Here is a 17,500-nt window from a genome sequence, read left to right on the forward strand (position 1 = left end):
GGTGGCAGATAGTCAAGGGGTAAACAGAGTGGCAGATAGCCAAGGGGTAAACAGAGTGGCAGATAGTCAAGTGGTAAACAGAGTGGCAGATAGTCAAGTGGTAAACAGAGTGGCAGATAGTCAAGGGGTAAACAGAGTGGCAGATAGTCAAGGGGTAAACAGAGTGGCAGATAGTCAAGGGGTAAACAGAGTGGCAGATAGTCAGGGGATAAACAGAGTGGCAGATAGTCAAGGGGTAAACAGAGTGGCAGATAATCAAGTGGTAAACAAGGTGGCAGATAGTCAAGGGGTAAACAGAGTGGCAGATAGTCAAGGGGTAAACAGAGTGGCAGATAGTCAAGTGGTAAACAAGGTGGCAGATAGTCAAGGGGTAAACAGAGTGGCAGATAGTCAAGTGGTAAACAAGGTGGCAGATAGTCAAGGGGTAAACAAGGTGGCAGATAGTCAGGGGGTAAACAGAGTGGCAGATAGTCAAGGGGTAAACAGAGTGGCAGATAGTCAAGGGGTAAACAGAGTGGCAGATAGTCAAGTGGTAAACAGAGTGGCAGATAGTCAAGTGGTAAACATGGTGGCAGATAGTCAAGGGGTAAACAGAGTGGCAGATAGTCAAGGGGTAAACAGAGTGGCAGATAGTCAAGTGGTAAACAGGGTGGCAGATAGTCAAGTGGTAAACAAGGTCAGGTATTTGGTAAAGACAAATAAACTAATTCATAAACAAAAACAAGAAGTTGTAAGTTTAAACAACACCGAAATATGTTTGAATATTGAAGCATAAAGCATATGCATGCGTCTGTTCTGTGTGGATGTGTCATGGTGATGATACTGCTGTTGGCAGGGTTAGCATCCCTGTTGCTGTACTCTGTGTATAGGACTTAGGCTGACTGGTATAGGTCTGTATTTCCTACACATCTGGAGATTTGTCTCTGTATGTGTTTTGAATGGATACATTTTGAATGTGTGTGTTCGAACATGTACTTAAGCATGAGCTTTTCTCTATCTATCTCTCGCTCTCTCGCTGAACCTCTCTCTCTCTTTCAATCTCTCAATTCAATTCAATTCAATTCAAGGGCTTTATTGGCATGGGAAACATGTGTTAACATTGCCAAAGCAAGTGAGGTAGATAATATATAAAGTGAATATATAAAGTGAAAAACAATAAAAATTAACAGTAAACATTACACATACAGAAGTTTCAAAACAATAAAGACATTACAAATGTCATATTATATATACAGTGTTTTTCTCTCTCTGAACCTCTCTCTCTCTTTCAATCTCTCTCTCTCTCTGAACCTCTCCCTCTGAATCTCTCTCTCTCTCTCTCTGAATCTATTTCTCTCTCTCTATCTGGCTCTCTCTGAATCTCTGATTGTTCGTTAGCGGTGTGTTAACTGTGTATTAGCAGTAAGTGGATAGTCCTCAATGTGTGTGTGTGTGTGTGTGTAAGCATGACTTTGTTGTTTGACTGCCTTCCGCCGAGGCCTGATGTTCTCATTATATACTAATAGATCTTCTAGACATGCGTAAGCAGATGTGCATGTGTGCTAGAGAGTGTGTGCTAGGCCTCTACGGTGCTACCCTGAGAGACTACCCTTCAGCTTTTGCAGTAGGTCTTCAGGAGCACAGGATTGGCCACCTCTGATTTTAGGCAAACGGTTTGAGTCAGGAGTCCCTATCAGAATCGGTCACATGTGTTTTTAAGAGCCGTTCAGTGACCCTGATAGAAATGTGTTATGGTGTTGGACATACCAGACAACAAGTTCACTGTCGAGTCACAAACTAAACCCATGATCCACAGATGGCCCAGAGTTCACTGGGGTTCTGGATCTGTGCATGTGTGCAGCCCCAGGCCTCCTGTAACAGCAGCCACAGCACTGATGGCAAAGAGAACTGTGTGTGTGTGTTTGAGAGGGAGAGAGGGCAGTCAGCTGATGTTGGGTTGGTGTCTGGGTCCATGGGAAGACTGAGTGGGATCCTTCATTAGCACTGAGAGGTGTCCACAGCTCTGCCTGATTGAAACGAGAGGCCCACATTCCTGCCAGACTGAAACGAGAGGCTCACAGCCCTGTCAGACTGAAACAAGAGGCCCACAGCCCTGTCAGACTGAAACAAGAGGCCCACAGCCCTGCCAGACTGAAACAAGAGGCCCACAGCCCTTTCAGACTGAAACAAGAGGCCCACAGCCCTGCCAGACTGAAACAAGAGGCCCACTGTCCTGCCAGACTGAAACAAGAGGCCCACAGTCCTGCCAGACTGAAACAAGAGGCCCACAGTCCTGCCAGACTGAAACAAGAGGCCCACAGTCCTGCCAGACTGAAACAAGAGGCCCACAGCCCTGTCAGACTGAAACAAGAGGCCCACAGCCCTGCCAGACTGAAACAAGAGGCCCATAGCCCTGCCAGACTGAAACAAGAGGCCCACAGCCCTGTCAGACTGAAACAAGAGGCTCACAGTCCTGCCAGACTGAAACTAGAGGCCCACAGCTCTGCCAGACTGAAACAAGAGGCCCTGAAACAACAGCCCTGCCAGACTGAAACAAGAGGCACACAGTCCTGCCAGACTGAAACAAGAGGCCCACAGCCCTGCCAGACTGAAACAAGAGGCCCACAGTCCTGCCAGACTGAAACAAGAGGCCCACAGCCCTGCCAGACTGAAACAAGAGGCCCATAGCCCTGCCAGACTGAAACAAGAGGCCCACAGCCCTGCCAGACTGAAACAAGAGGCCCACAGCCCTGCCAGACTGAAACAAGAGGCCCACAGCCCTGCCAGACTGAAATGCCATCCTGTCAGTCACTTTCTGTTTATGTATTCATGTTCTGTTCTTCTAATGGTTATCTGACGTGAGCTACAGGTGATAACCATTAAACACTGCTGAGCAGCAGATGGTATCACTATAGCAGACACACACACACACACACACACACACACACACACACACACACACACACACACACACACACACACACACACACACACACACACATACATACACACATACACACATACACACACACACACACACATACACACACACATACACACACACATACACACACATACACACACATACACACACACATACACACACATACACACACATACACACACACACACATACACACACATACACACACATACACACACACACACATACACACACACACACACACACACACATACACACACACACACACACATACACATACACACACACATATACACACACACACACACACACACACACACACACACATACACACACACCCTCAGGTGTCTGATGTTTAACTGACAAGGTCATCTTTATTCTTGGGCAAGTGATGACCCTCCGATCGTCTCTTGCACGCGCGGGATGTTTTTGGAAGGCATCACAAGATGGATGATCATCGTTCGCCTTTCACTCTGTTCTCACCAACTGCTATTTTAGTTATTACTAAACCCCTGGGCTTCCTTCCCCCCATTTCAGTGTGTCCCTCTGACAGAACGATGCTGCTGTCCTCTGGTTGTTCATTTGACCGGTGACCTAAAGGAGACGGGGGGTGGAGAGGTATAGAGAATGAGAGAGAGATGGACAAAATGGATTGAGAGAGAAAGGGAGAGAGGGATGTTTTTTTGTGGAAACAATATTATCCATTTCTAAACACAGTAACCCCGTACCTCCCTCATCTCCTCTGACAATATCATCACAACAACCCTCTATCTATCCTCTCCAGGAAGTTGATCAACAAGATGAGAGAGAGAGAGTAAAAGAAGAGGAGCAGAGTGGAAACAGGCGGTGGTGGGGCTGGGAGGGAGAGGAGGGTGGAGACAGGCTGTGGTGGGGCTGGGAGGGAGAGGAGGGTGGAGACAGGCTGTGGTGGGGCTGGGAGGGAGAGGAGGGTGGAGACAGGCTGTGGTGGGGCTGGGAGGGAGAGGAGGGTGGAGACAGGCTGTGGTGGGGCTGGGAGGGAGAGGAGGGTGGAGACAGGCTGTGGTGGGGCTGGGAGGGAGAGGAGGGTGGAGACAGGCTGTGGTGGGGCTGGGAGGGAGAGGAGGGTGGAGACAGGCTGTGGTGGGGCTGGGGGGGGAGAGGAGGGTGGAGACAGGCTGTGGTGGGGCTGGGAGGGAGAGGAGGGTGGAGACAGGCTGTGGTGGGGCTGGGAGGGAGAGGAGGGTGGAGACAGGCTGTGGTGGGGCTGGGTCCCGCTCCACCACTGGCTCACCCCACTTTGGTGGCACCTCTGGTGCCCTCGTCGCGGGCCCCGGACTGGGAACAATCGTTGCGGGCCCTGGACTGGGCACCCTCGTTGTGGGCACCGTACTGGGCACCCTCGTTGCGGGCACCGGACTGGACACCCTCGTTGCGGGCCATGGACTGGACACTCTCATTGCGGGCCCCGGACTGGGCACCGTCGTTGGAGGCTCCGGACTGGAGAACGTCGCTTTAAATATTTTTTTTTAAAGATTTGGTAAAAATTTTTTTTTAAAGATTGTACTTCTTCAATAGACTATTTTTGGCACTATCCTCAGAGTTCATACAAAGGAGGGAATTAGACATGTGTACTACCAAAAGAACAGATGCATTCATAGTATGGAGGCTCCGGACTGGAGGCCGTCCCTGGAGGCCTGGGTGGGCAGGAAGCCTCCAGTGATGATCCATGGCACGAAGCCATGACCACGAAGTCATGGATCATCACTGGAGGCTTCGTGCCATGGATCATCACTGGAGGCTGGGGAGACATACAGGAGGCCTGGTTCTGGCAGCAGGCACAGGACTCACCAGGCTGGGGAGACATACAGGAGGCCTGGTTCTGGCAGCAGGCACAGGACTCACCAGGCTGGGGAGACATACAGGAGGCTTAGTTCTGGGCGCAGGCACAGGACTCACAAGGCTGGAGAGACATACAGGAGGCTTAGTTCTGGGCGCAGGCACAGGACTCACAAGGCTGGAGAGACATACAGGAGGCTTTGTCCTTGGCAGAGGCACCGGATACACTTGGCCGTGGAGGCGCACTGGAGGTCTCGAGCTTAGAGCCTGCACAACCCGTCCTGGCTGGGTGGTTATCTTCGCCCTGCAAATGCGGGGCGCTGGCACAGGACGGAGACACAGTGCGCAGAGCCGGTGCAGGATATCCTGGGCCGAAGAGACGCACTGGAGACCAGGCGCGCTGAGCCGACACCATCCGTCCTGGCTGGATGCTCACCCTAGCCCGGCAGATGCGGGGAGCCGGGAAGTAGCGCACCGGGCTGTGAACGCGCACTGGCAACACCGTGCGCGCCACCGCATAACATGGTGCCTGCCCAGTACACGCTCGCCACGGTAAGCACAGGGAGTTGGCTCAGGTCTATAACCCGACTCTGCCAATCTCCCCGTGTGCTCCCCCCAAAACATTTATTGGGGCTGCCTCTCGGGCTTCCTTGCCGTGTTCCAAATAGACCAAACCAAATAGAGACATAAAATGTTTCTCTAAGGGCATGACACGCTAAGGACCTGGTAAATAGTTGCAGAGGAGAGGAGAAGAATGTGCCTATTTGAAAGCTAGAAAAAAAGTTAATTAAATTCAAATCAATACATCAATTCTCTACATACAATTGGAATGGACCATAACCCTGGTACGCACCATAGGATGCCCTCCAGTGACATCTGACCTCTACCTACTGTGCCTTAAGAAAGTATTCATACCCCTGGACTTATTCCACATTTTGTTGACAGACAGAATTCAAAACGGATTAAAATAAATGTTTTCTTCTCAACCATCTACACATAATAATCCATAATGACAAAGTGAAAACATGTTTTAAGACATTTTTGTAGCCTTTCATTTTCAAAAAAATATGTAATTTAAATAAGTTTTTCCACCCTGAGTCAATACATGTTAGCATCATCTTTGGCAGCGATTACAGCTGTGAGTCTTTCTGGGTAAATCTCTAAGAGTTTACACACCTGGATTGTGCTACATTGCCCATTATTCTTTTCTAAATTCTTCAAGCATTGTCAAGTTGGTTGTTGATAATTTCTAGACATCCATTTTCAGGTCTTGCCATAGATTTTCAAATAGATTTAAGTCAAAACTGTAACTCGTCAACTCAGGAACATTCACTGTCTTCTTCGTAAGCAACTCCAGTGTAGATTTGGCCATGTGGTTTAGGTTATTGTCCTGCTGAAAAGTGAATTCATCTCCCAGTGTCTGATGGAAAGCAAACTGAACCAGGTTTTCCTCTAGGATTTTGCCTGAGCTTAGCTCTATTCCATTTGTTTTTTTTTCCTGAAAAACCCATACACATAACATGATGCTTGAAAATATGGAGAGTGGTATTTAGTAAATGAATTGCTTTGCCACATTCTTTTGCAGTATTACTTTAGTGCCTTGTTGCAAACATGATGTATGTTTTAGAATATGTGTATTCTGAAACAGGCTTTCTTCTTTTCACTGTCAATTAGGTTAGCATTGTGGTTGATACATCCTCAGTTTTCTCCTATCACAGCCATTCATTAAACTCTGTAACTGTTTGTCGTATCTTTGGCTATGCCGGATTAAGTGATATGACATGCTATTCTCTAAAATAATTTCTCCGTAATTAATATTACCTGATTGAGCTAATCATGTAAATGTAATTAACTAGAGAGTCGGGCACCACAAAATAATATTTATAGAGCTGTTATCTTCCGAATAAACTCTTAAAGACCTAGTAATATTTTACATCAATAGCAGTCAATATTAATCGTCATCTTAATTCAGTCTCATCTGAAAGTTGTAAATTCTTGGTTATCTGAACGAACCCTGGCTAACAAGTTGAACCAGCAATGCAAAATTGGGTTTAATTATTTATTTACTAAATACCTAACTAATCACAGGACAATGACCCTAAGCACACAGCCAAGACAACGCAGGAGTGGCTTCGGGACAATTCTCTGAATGTCCTGGAGTGGCCCAGCCAGAGCCCGGATTTGAACCCGATCGAACATCTCTGGAGAGACCTGAAAACAGCTGTGCAGCGATGCTCCCCATCCAACCTGACAGAGCTTGAGAGGATCTGCAGATAAGAATTGGAGAAACTCCCCAAATACAGGTGTGTCAAACTTTTTGCGTCTTACCCAAGAAGACTCGAGGCTGTAATCACTGCCAAAGGTGCTACAAGAAATTACTGAGTAAAGGGTCTGAATACATATGTAAATGTGACCTTTTTGCTTTGTCATTATGGGGTATTGTGATGTCATTATGGGGTATTGTGATGTCATTGTGGGGTATTGTGTGTAGATTGATGAGGAAAAAAACAATTTAATCAATTTTAGAATAAGGCTGTAATGTAACAAAATGTGTAAAAAGTCAAGGGGTCTGAATACTTTCCGAATGCACTGTATATAAAAACATATGTGTGGGGTACAGAGATGAGGTAGTCCTTTAAAAATCATGTTAAACACTATTATTGCACACAGAGTGAGTCCATGCAACTTATTACGTGACTTGTTAAGCAAATATTTACTCCCGAACTTATTCAGGCCATAACACAAGGGTTGAATACATGACTCAAGACATTTCAGCTTTCATTTTTTATTCATTTGTACAAACAATTTAAAAACATAATTCCACTTTGACATTACGGGTTATAGTGTGTAGGCCAGTGATCAAACAATCGAAAAGTATTCCATTTTAAATTTAGGCTGTAACACAACAAAATGTCATTATGGGGTATTGTGATGTCATTATGGGGTATTGTGATGTCATTATGGGGTATTGTGATGTCATTATGGGGTATTGTGATGTCATTATGGGGTATTGTGATGTCATTATGGAGTATTGTGATGTCATTATGGGGTATTGTGATGTCATTATGGGGTATTGTGATGTCATTATGGGGTATTGTGATGTCATTATGGGGTATTGTGATGTCATTATGGGGTATTGTGATGTCATTATGGGGTATTGTGATGTCATTATGGGGTATTGTGATGTCATTATGGGGTATTGTGTGTAGACTGATGAGGAAAAAAACAATTTAATCCATTTTAGAATAACGCTGTAATGTAACAAAATGTGGAAAAAGTCAAGGGGTGTGAATACTTTCTGAATGAACTGTATTAAATCGGCACCTAAGTATCACGATAGTATCGTATTGTGAGGTCCTTGGCAATTCCCAGCTATAGGTTATAGGTTAGCTAATAGCCGTATAGCATTAGCTTATCATTGTTACCATGAACTAGCAAGTCTATCTACTTTCAGTCTGGAAAACATTCTCTTAAACTGTGTGACATGCTGAACTTCAGCTCTCCTGGCCGAAGACTCAATCACTTCACATTACTAACTAATCATATGGGGACTTGTGTGTGTGTGTGTGTGTTGACAGTGAATATTACTCAAATGGGGACAGATGATGCTTGACAGTGAATAACCCCATCCCATCCAACATGAAGTCGGAGGCAAAGAAAGCTGCCAAGATCCTCCGAGAGTTTACTGAGATCTCCAGCCGTACCGGGCCGGACAAACTCATCCCAGGTGGGTGTATGTGTTCCTTCAGTCCCTCCCTGAGTGTGTGTCCGAGTCTCTTGGTGTGTGTCTCTCTCTCTCTGTCTCTCTCTCTCTGTGTCTCTCTCTCTCTCTCTCTCTCTCTCTCGTGTCTCTCTCTCTCGTGTCTGTTTCTCTCTCTCGGTGTCTGTCTCTCTCTCTCTCTCTCTCTCTCGTGTCTGTCTCTCTCTCTTGGTGTCTGTCTCTCTCGGTGTCTCTCTCTCTCGTGTCTGTCTCTCTCTCTCGGTGTCTCTCTCTCTCTGTGTCTGTCTCTCTCTCTCTCTCGGTGTCTCTCTCTCTCTGTGTCTGTCTCTCTCTCTCTCTCTCGGTGTCTGTCTCTCTCTCGGTGTCTCTCTCTCTCGGTGTCTGTCAGACATCAAAGAGCTCTGGATTGTTACAGTGTCATTTTGCTTCCTACTAGCGTTTTCTTTTCTTTTCTCCTTCAATCGTCTGCCCTCTACTTTGTGTACACATGCATCTCTTCCTTCAAAAAAAAAATCATTCATCACAGCTTTGTTTACTTTCACAATTTTCTGTCGTTCACTTTCACTTGTAAATGTCCAAACTCGTCTAAAATGACATTCAGTAGCTAATAGCTACTAGCTATGCTAACTTTATGAGCTGGATTTGTCTGTCTATGCAATTTGTTTATGTTCGTTTTCGCTCGTTAGCATTTAGCTAACAGCGTCTATGTCATTTTGCTATTAGTTTGTGCAAATGGGCTTTTCTCGCGTGGCATGACGATATGAAAATGGTTGGTATGACGATATGAAAATGGTTGGTATGACGACATGAAAATGGTTGGTATGACGATATGAAAATGGTTGGTATGACGATATGAAAATGGTTGGTATGACGATATGAAAATCTGGATACCACCCAAGCCTAATACACATATACACACGGTGTCGACCGTCTTGGAATAGCTGATGGTCAAATATCGACCCTTCTACCGCTCAAGGGAGTTTTCAGCTGTTATCGTGACTGTTGTATACATTCCACCTCAGGACAAGAAAAATAACAAGCTGGCACTTAACAAATTGTACGAGGCTATAAACAAGCAGGAAAACTTACATCCAGAAGCCGCTGTTCTGGTTGCCGGTGATTATAAATCAAATCAAATGTATTTATAAAACCCTTCTTACATCAGCTGATATCTTAAAGTGCTGTACAGAAACCCAGCCTAAAACCCCAAACAGCAAGCAATGCAGGTGTAGAAGCACGGTGGCCAAGATGTTCAAATGTTCATAGATGAACAACAGGGTCAAATAATAATAATCACAGTGGTTGTCAAGGGGGGAACAGGTCAGCACCTCAGGAGTAAATGTCAGTTGGCTTTTCATAGCCGATCATTCAGAGTATCTCTACCGCTCCTGCTGTCTCAATAGAGTTGAAAACAGCACGTCTGGGACAGGTAGCACGTCCGGTGAACAGGTCAGGGTTCCATAGCCGGAGGCAGAACAGTTGAAACTGGAGCAGCAGCACGGCCAGGTGGACTGGGGCAGCAAGGAGTCATCAGGGCAGGTAGTCCTGAGGCATGTTCCTAGGGTTCAGGTCCTGACAGAGAGAGAGAGAGAGAGAGAATTAGAGAGAGCATACTTAAATTCACACAGGATACCGGATAAGACAGGAGAAATACTCCAGATATAACAGACTGACCCTAGCCCCCGACACATAAACTACTGCAGCATAAATACTGGAGGCTGAGATAGGAGTGGTCGGGAGACACTGTTGCCCCATCCGACGATACCCCCGGACAGGGCCAAACAGGCAGGATATAACCCCACCGACTTTGCCAAAGCACAGCCCCCACACCACTAGAGAGATATCTTCAACCACCAACTTACCATCCTGAGACAAGGCCGAGTATAGCCCACAAAGATCTCCGCCACGGCACAACCCAACGGGGGGTGCCAACCCAGACAGGAAGATCATGTCAGTGACTCAACCCACTCAACCCACCCCTCCTAGGGACAGCATGGAAGAGCACCAGTAAGCCAGTGACTCAGCCCCCGTAATAAGGTTAGAGGCAGAGAATCCCAGTGGAGAGAGGGGTGACCGGCCAGGCAGAGACAGCAAGGGTGGTTCGTTGGGTGGTTCGTTTTTTTGCGACGCGGATCCTGTGTTCTGCCTTACAAACAGGACAACGGAGTGGATTCCATGCAGCGACCCAAAAAAACGACTCCGGAAAAGAGGGAAACGAGGCGGTCTTCTGGTCAGACTCCGGAGACGGGCACACCGTGCACCACTCCCTAGCATTCTTCTTGCCAATGTCCAGTCTCTTGACAACAAGGTTGATGAAATCCGAGCAAGGGTAGCATTCCAGAGGGACATCAGAGACTGTAACGTTCTTTGCTTCACGGAAACATGGCTCACTGGAGAGACGCTATCCGAGGCGGTGCAGCCAGCGGGTTTCTCCACGCATCGCGCCGACAGAAACAAACATCTTTCTGGTAAGAAGAGGGGCGGGGGCGTATGCCTTATGGCTAACGTGACATGGTGTGATGAAAGAAACATACAGGAACTCAAATCCTTCTGTTCACCTGATTTAGAATTCCTCACAATCAAATGTAGACCGCATTATCTACCAAGAGAATTCTCTTCGATTATAATCACAGCCGTATATATCCCCCCCCAAGCAGAGACATCGATGGCTCTGAACAAACTTTATTTAACTCTCTGCAAACTGGAAACCATATATCCGGAGGCTGCATTCATTGTAGCTGGGGATTTTAACAAGGCTAATCTGAAAACAAGACTCCCTAAATTTTATCAGCATATCGATTGCACAACCAGGGGTGGAGAGACCTTGGATCATTGTTACCCTAACTTCCGCGACGCATATAAGGCCCTGCCCCACCCTCCTTTCGGAAAAGCTGACCACGACTCCATTTTGTTGATCCCTGCCTACAGACAGAAACTAAAACAAGAGGCTCCCACGATGAGGTCTGTCCAACGCTGGTCTGACCAAGCTGACTCCACACTCCAAGACTGCTTCCATCACGTGGACTGGGAGATGTTTCGTATTGCGTCAGATAACAATATTGACGAATACGCTGATTCGGTGTGCGAGTTCATTAGAACGTGCGTTGAAGATGTCGTTCCCATAGCAACGATTAAAACATTCCCTAACCAGAAACCGTGGATTGATGGCAGCATTCGCGTGAAACTGAAAGCGCGAACCACTTGCTTTTAATCAGGGCAAGGTGTCTGGTAACATGACCGAATACAAACTGTGCAGCTATTCCCTCCACAAGGCTATCAAACAAGCTAAGCGTCAGTACAGAGACAAAGTAGAATCTCAATTCAACGGCTCAGACACAAGAGGCATGTGGCAGGGTCTACAGTCAATCACGGACTACAGGAAGAAATCCAGCCCTGTCACGGACCAGGATGTCTTGCTCCCAGGCAGACTAAATAACTTTTTTGCCCGCTTTGAGGACAATACAGTGCCACTGACACGGCCTGCAACGGAAACATGCTGTCTCTCCTTCACTGCAGCCGAGGTGAGTAAGACATTTAAACGTGTTAACCCTCACAAGGCTGCAGGCCCAGACGGCATCCCCAGCCGCGCCCTCAGAGCATGCGCAGACCAGCTGGCCGGTGTGTTTACGGACATATTCAATCAATCCCTATACCAGTCTGCTGTTCCCACATGCTTCAAGAGGGCCACCATTGTTCCTGTTCCCAAGAAAGCTAAGGTAACTGAGCTAAACGACTACCGCCCCGTAGCACTCACTTCCGTCATCATGAAGTGCTTTGAGAGACTAGTCAAGGACCATATCACCTCCACCCTACCTGACACCCTAGACCCACTCCAATTTGCTTACCGCCCAAATAGGTCCACAGACGATGCAATCTCAACCACACTGCACACTGCCCTAACCCATCTGAACAAGAGGAATACCTATATGAGAATGCTGTTCATCGACTACAGCTCGGCATTCAACACCATAGTACCCTCCAAGCTCGTCATCAAGCTCGAGACCCTGGGTCTCGACTCCGCCCTGTGCAACTGGGTACTGGACTTCCTGACGGGCCGCCCCCAGGTGGTGAGGGTAGGCAACAACATCTCCTCCCCGCTGATCCTCAACACTGGGGCCCCACAAGGGTGCGTTCTGAGCCCTCTCCTGTACTCCCTGTTCACCCACGACTGCGTGGCCACGCACGCCTCCAACTCAATCATCAAGTTTGCGGACGACACAACAGTGGTAGGCTTGATTACCAACAACTGAAAGCAACTGAGACTGAAAAACAGCATCTATCTCAAGGCCATCAGACTGTTAAACAGCCACCACTAACATTGAGTGGCTGCTACCAACACACTGACACTGACACTGACTCAACTCCAGCCACTTTAATAATGGGAACTGATGGGAAATGATGTAAATATATCACTATCCACTTTAAACAATGCTACCTTATATAATGTTACTTACCCTACATTATTCATCTCATATGCATACGTATATACTGTACTCTATATCATCGACTGCATCCTTATGTAATACATGTATCACTAGCCACTTTAACTATGCCACTTTGTTTACATACTCATCTCATATGTATATACTGTACTCGATACCATCTACTGTATCTTGCCTATGCTGCTCTGTACCATCACTCATTCATATATCCTTATGTACATATTCTTTATCCCCTTACACTGTGTATAAGACAGTAGTTTTGGAATTGTTAGTTAGATTACTTGTTGGTTATTACTGCACTGTCGGAACTAGAAGCACAAGCATTTCGCTACACTCGCATTAACATCTGCTAACCATGTGTATGTGACAAATATAATTTGATTTGATTTGATTTGATTTGCTCCAGTGCCTTTCCGTTCACCTTCACACTCCTGGGCCAGACTACACTCAATCATAGGACCTACTGAAGAGATGAGTCTTCAATAAAGACTTAAAGGTTGAGACCGAGTCTGCTTCTCTCACATCGATAGGCAGACCATTCCATAAAAATGGAGCTCTATAGGAGAAAGCCCTGCCTCCAGCTGTTTGCTTAGAAATTCTAGGGACAATAAGGAGGCCTGCGCCTGTGACTGTAGCGTACGTGTAGGTATGTATGTGGAGCTTCGGCTGTTGGAGGTCCTGACGAGCCACGTCCAGATAAAGCGTCCGAAGTGCAAAGGGAAAAACAAAAAAATATAAACGGTAATTAAAAAGTAACAACCGTAAAGTTGTCAGGTAGCAAAGTAAGGTTAGCAGTAAGGTTAGCAGCAAAACGCACTGCTGCACGTAAACAAGTCTGCAAGTTATTAAGACACCCAACTTCCATCAACATGTCTCCAATGCCAGTAGGGGCGATAAAGTCCGAGACCACTGATATTCTACTCACAAGCGTACAAGGCCCTCCCTCGTCCCCCCATTCGGCAAATCAGATCATGACTCCGTACTCCTGCTTCCTGTTTACAAGCAGAAACTCAAACAGAAAGTACCTGTGACTTGCTTCATTGAGAAATGGTGTCCAGAATCAGATATCATGCTCCAGTACTGCTTGGAATATGTTTCCGGACTCCGCCGATTACATTGATGCGCTAACCACCTCCATCCACAGCTTCATTAGTAAATACAATGGTGACGTTGTCCCCGTGATTACGGTCATCGCTGCTTCACCGAATCAAAAGTCCTGAAATAACTCTGAGGTTGGCGATAAACTAAAGGATAGGGCTACAGCACACAATGGTAACGTTGTCCCCGTGGTTACGGTCATCGCTGCTTCACCGAATCAAAAGTCCTGAAATAACTCTGAGGTTGGCGATAAACTAAAGGATAGGGCTACAGCACACAGGACTATTACAGACAACCCTGAAGCTACGGCCGAGGACAGGAACAAGTACAACAAGTCCTGCTACGACCATCACAGAGTCCTCTTTAACTTCTTGGTGCACCAATCCCGTTAGCGGGATCATTTTCGTCAACATCCGCTGAATTACAGAGCGCCAAATTCAAATTAAATTACTAAAAATATTTAATTTTCATGAAATCACAAGTGCAATATAGCAAAACACAGCTTAGCTTGTTGTTAATCCACCTGGCGTGTCAGATTTCAAAAAAGCTTTACAGCCAAAGCAAACAAGGCGTTTATGTGAGGACATCTCGCTCAGCAGACAAAACATTACAAACAGCTAGCAGCAAAGTAGATTGGTCACGAAAGTCAGAAAAGCAATAAAATGAATCGTTTACCTTTGATGATCTTCGGATGATGGCACTCATGAGACTCCTAGTTACACAATAAATGTTCCTTTTTTTCGATAAAGATTATTTTTAAATTCAAAAACCTCAATTTGGTTGTCTCGTTTTGTTGAGTAATCCACAGGCTCGTGCAGGTCATGACGGGCAGACGAAAATTCCAAATAGTATTCGTAAAGTTCGTAGGAACATGTCAAACGTTTTTTATAATCAATCCTCGGGTTGTTTTTACAATAAATAATTGCTAATATTTCAACCGGACTATAGCTTTTTCAATAGGAGAGAGAGAGAAAATGTCTGCTCCAAGCTGTTGCGCATGCAAAACTCTGGTGACACCAAGCCATGACGGGATGTGATCGCGTCTCAGAAATAGGCTGTTTCATTTGGGTACGTTTTCCATTCAAACATCAAAATACTGCCCCCTACACTCAACAGGTTAAGTTGGGAAGGCTTTTTATCTCGTCTTCCTGTTTGGTTAGCTCCGTATTTATTTTCACTCCCTAAGCTAAGTTGGTGCGGGGGTTACTTTCCCTTTAGTTTGTCTGATATCAGGGAGATCTAATGGGTGTTCATGGTGGGGGGTTCCATTAGTTTGTCTGATCTTCGGCAGATGTAATGGGCGTCCATGGTGGGGGGTATTTTCCATTAGTTTGTCTGATATCCGGCAGATGTGATGGGCGTTCATGGTGGGGGAGGTTTATTTTCCTTTAATTTGTCTGATATCCGGCAGATCTAATGGGCGTCCATGGTGGGGGGGGTTATTTTCCTTTAGCAGATCTAATGGGCGTTCATGGTGCTTTCTCCCTTTCAGAACCCATTTTAAAAAGCCCACAAGAGTGTGCAAAGCTGTCATCAATGGCACAGCGTGGCTACTTTGAAGAAACACAGGCCTTTCTAATCGACCTGGCCCGGGTATCCTGGAAGGATATTGACCTCATCCCGTCAGTTAAGGATGCCTGGTCATTCTTTAAAAGTAACTTCCTCACCAACTTAGATAAGCATGCTCCGTTCAAAAAAATGCAGAACTAAGAACAGATATAGCCCTTGGTTCACTCCAGACCTGACTGCCCTCGACCAGCACAAAAACATCCTGTGGCAGACTGCAATAGCATCGAATAGTCCCCGCTATATGCAACTGTTCAGGGAAGTCAGGTACCAATACACGCAGTCTGTCAGGAAAGCAAAGGTTAGCTTTATCAAGCAGAAATGTGCATCCTGTAGTACTAACTCAAAAAGGTTCTAGGACACTGTAAAGTCCATGGAGAATAAGAGCACCTCCTCCCAGCTGCCCACCGCTCTGAGGCTAGGTAACACGGTCACCTCCTCCCAGCTGCCCACTGCTCTGAGGCTAGGTAACACGGTCACCACCGATAAATCCATGATAATCGAAAACTTCAACAAGCATTTCTCAACGGCTGGCCATGCCTTCCTCGTGGCTACTTCAACCTCGTGCAACAGATCCGACCCCCGCCCCGCAGCTACTCGCCCAAGCCTCCCCAGCTTCTCCTTTACCCAAATCCAGATAGCAGATGTTCTGAAAGAGCTGCAAAACCTGGAACCATACAAATCACCTGGGCTTGACAATCTGGACCCTCTATTTCTGAAACTATCCGCCGCCATTGTCGCAACCCCTATTACCAGCCTGTTCAACCTCTCTTTTGTATCGTCTGAGATCCCCAAGGATTGGAAAGCTGCCGCGGTCATCCCCCTCTTCAAAGGTGGAGACACACTGGACCCAAACTGTTACAGACCTATGTCCATCCTACCCTGCCTATCTAAGGTCTTCGAAAGCCAAGTTAACAAACAGATCACTGACCATCTCGAATCCCACGTACCTTCTCCGCTGTGCAATCCGGTTTCTGAGCCGGTCACGGGTGCACCTCAGCCACGCTCAAGGTACTAAACGATATCATAACCGCCATCGATAAAAGACAGTACTGTGCAGCCGTCTTCATCGACCGGGCCAAGGCTTTCGACTCTGTCAATCACCATATTCTTATCGGCAGACTCAGTAGCTTCGGTTTTTCTAATGACTGCCTTGCCTGGTTCACCAACTACTTTGCAGACAGAGTTCAGTGTGTCAAATCGGAGGGCATGTTGTCCGGACCTCTGGCAGTCTTTATGGGGGTACCACAGGGTTCAATTCTCGGGCTGACTCTTTTCTCTGTATATATCAATGATGTTGCTCTTGCTGTGGGCGATTCCCTGATCCACCTCTACACAGACGACACCATTCTGTATACTTCCTTGGACACTGTGCTATCTAACCTCCAAACAAGCTTCAATGCCATACAACACTCCTTCCCTGGCCTCCAACTGCTCTTAAATGCTAGTAAAACCAAATGCTTTTCAACCGTTCACTGCCTGCACCCACACGCCCGACTAGCATCACCACCCTGGATGGTTCCGACCTAGAATATGTGGACATCTATAAGTACCTAGGTGTCTGGCTAGACTGTAAACTCTCCTTCCAGACTCATATCAAACATCTCCAATCCAAAATCAAATCTAGAGTCGGCTTCCGATTTCGCAACAAAGCCTCCTTCACTCACGCCGCCAAACTTACCCTTGTAAAACTGACTATACTACCAATCCTCGACTTCGGCGATGTCATCTACAAAATAGCTTCCAATACTATACTCAGCAAACTAGATGCAGTTTATCACAGTGCCATCCGTTTTGTTACTAAAGCACCTTATACCACCCACCACTGCGACCGGTATGCTCTAGTCGGCTGGCCCTCGCTACATATTCGTCGCCAGACCCACTGGCTCCCGGTAATCTACAAGTCCATGCTAGGTAAAGCTCCGCCTTATC

The 17,500-nt window shown here is 46.5% G+C and overlaps 1 protein-coding gene across 1 annotated transcript in view; it reads right to left on the reverse strand.

Annotated features, from left to right (window-relative positions):
- Nucleotides 1-3,501: 3,501 nt before the first annotated feature.
- LOC121846987 (leucine-rich repeat extensin-like protein 5) overlaps nt 3,502-17,500 on the reverse strand; it is a 26,365-nt gene continuing 12,366 nt past the window's right edge. The window contains exons 3-5 of the mRNA XM_042326236.1: nt 4,197-4,375; nt 3,765-4,091; nt 3,502-3,517 (exon numbers count right to left, since the gene is read on the reverse strand). Of these exons, the coding sequence (XP_042182170.1) occupies nt 3,502-3,517; nt 3,765-4,091; nt 4,197-4,375 (522 nt within the window). The remainder of the gene's footprint in view (nt 3,518-3,764; nt 4,092-4,196; nt 4,376-17,500) is intronic.

The sequence above is a fragment of the Oncorhynchus tshawytscha genome, linkage group LG08 (genome assembly GCF_018296145.1).
Source record: "Oncorhynchus tshawytscha isolate Ot180627B linkage group LG08, Otsh_v2.0, whole genome shotgun sequence".
Classification (NCBI taxonomy): Eukaryota; Metazoa; Chordata; class Actinopteri; order Salmoniformes; family Salmonidae; genus Oncorhynchus; species Oncorhynchus tshawytscha.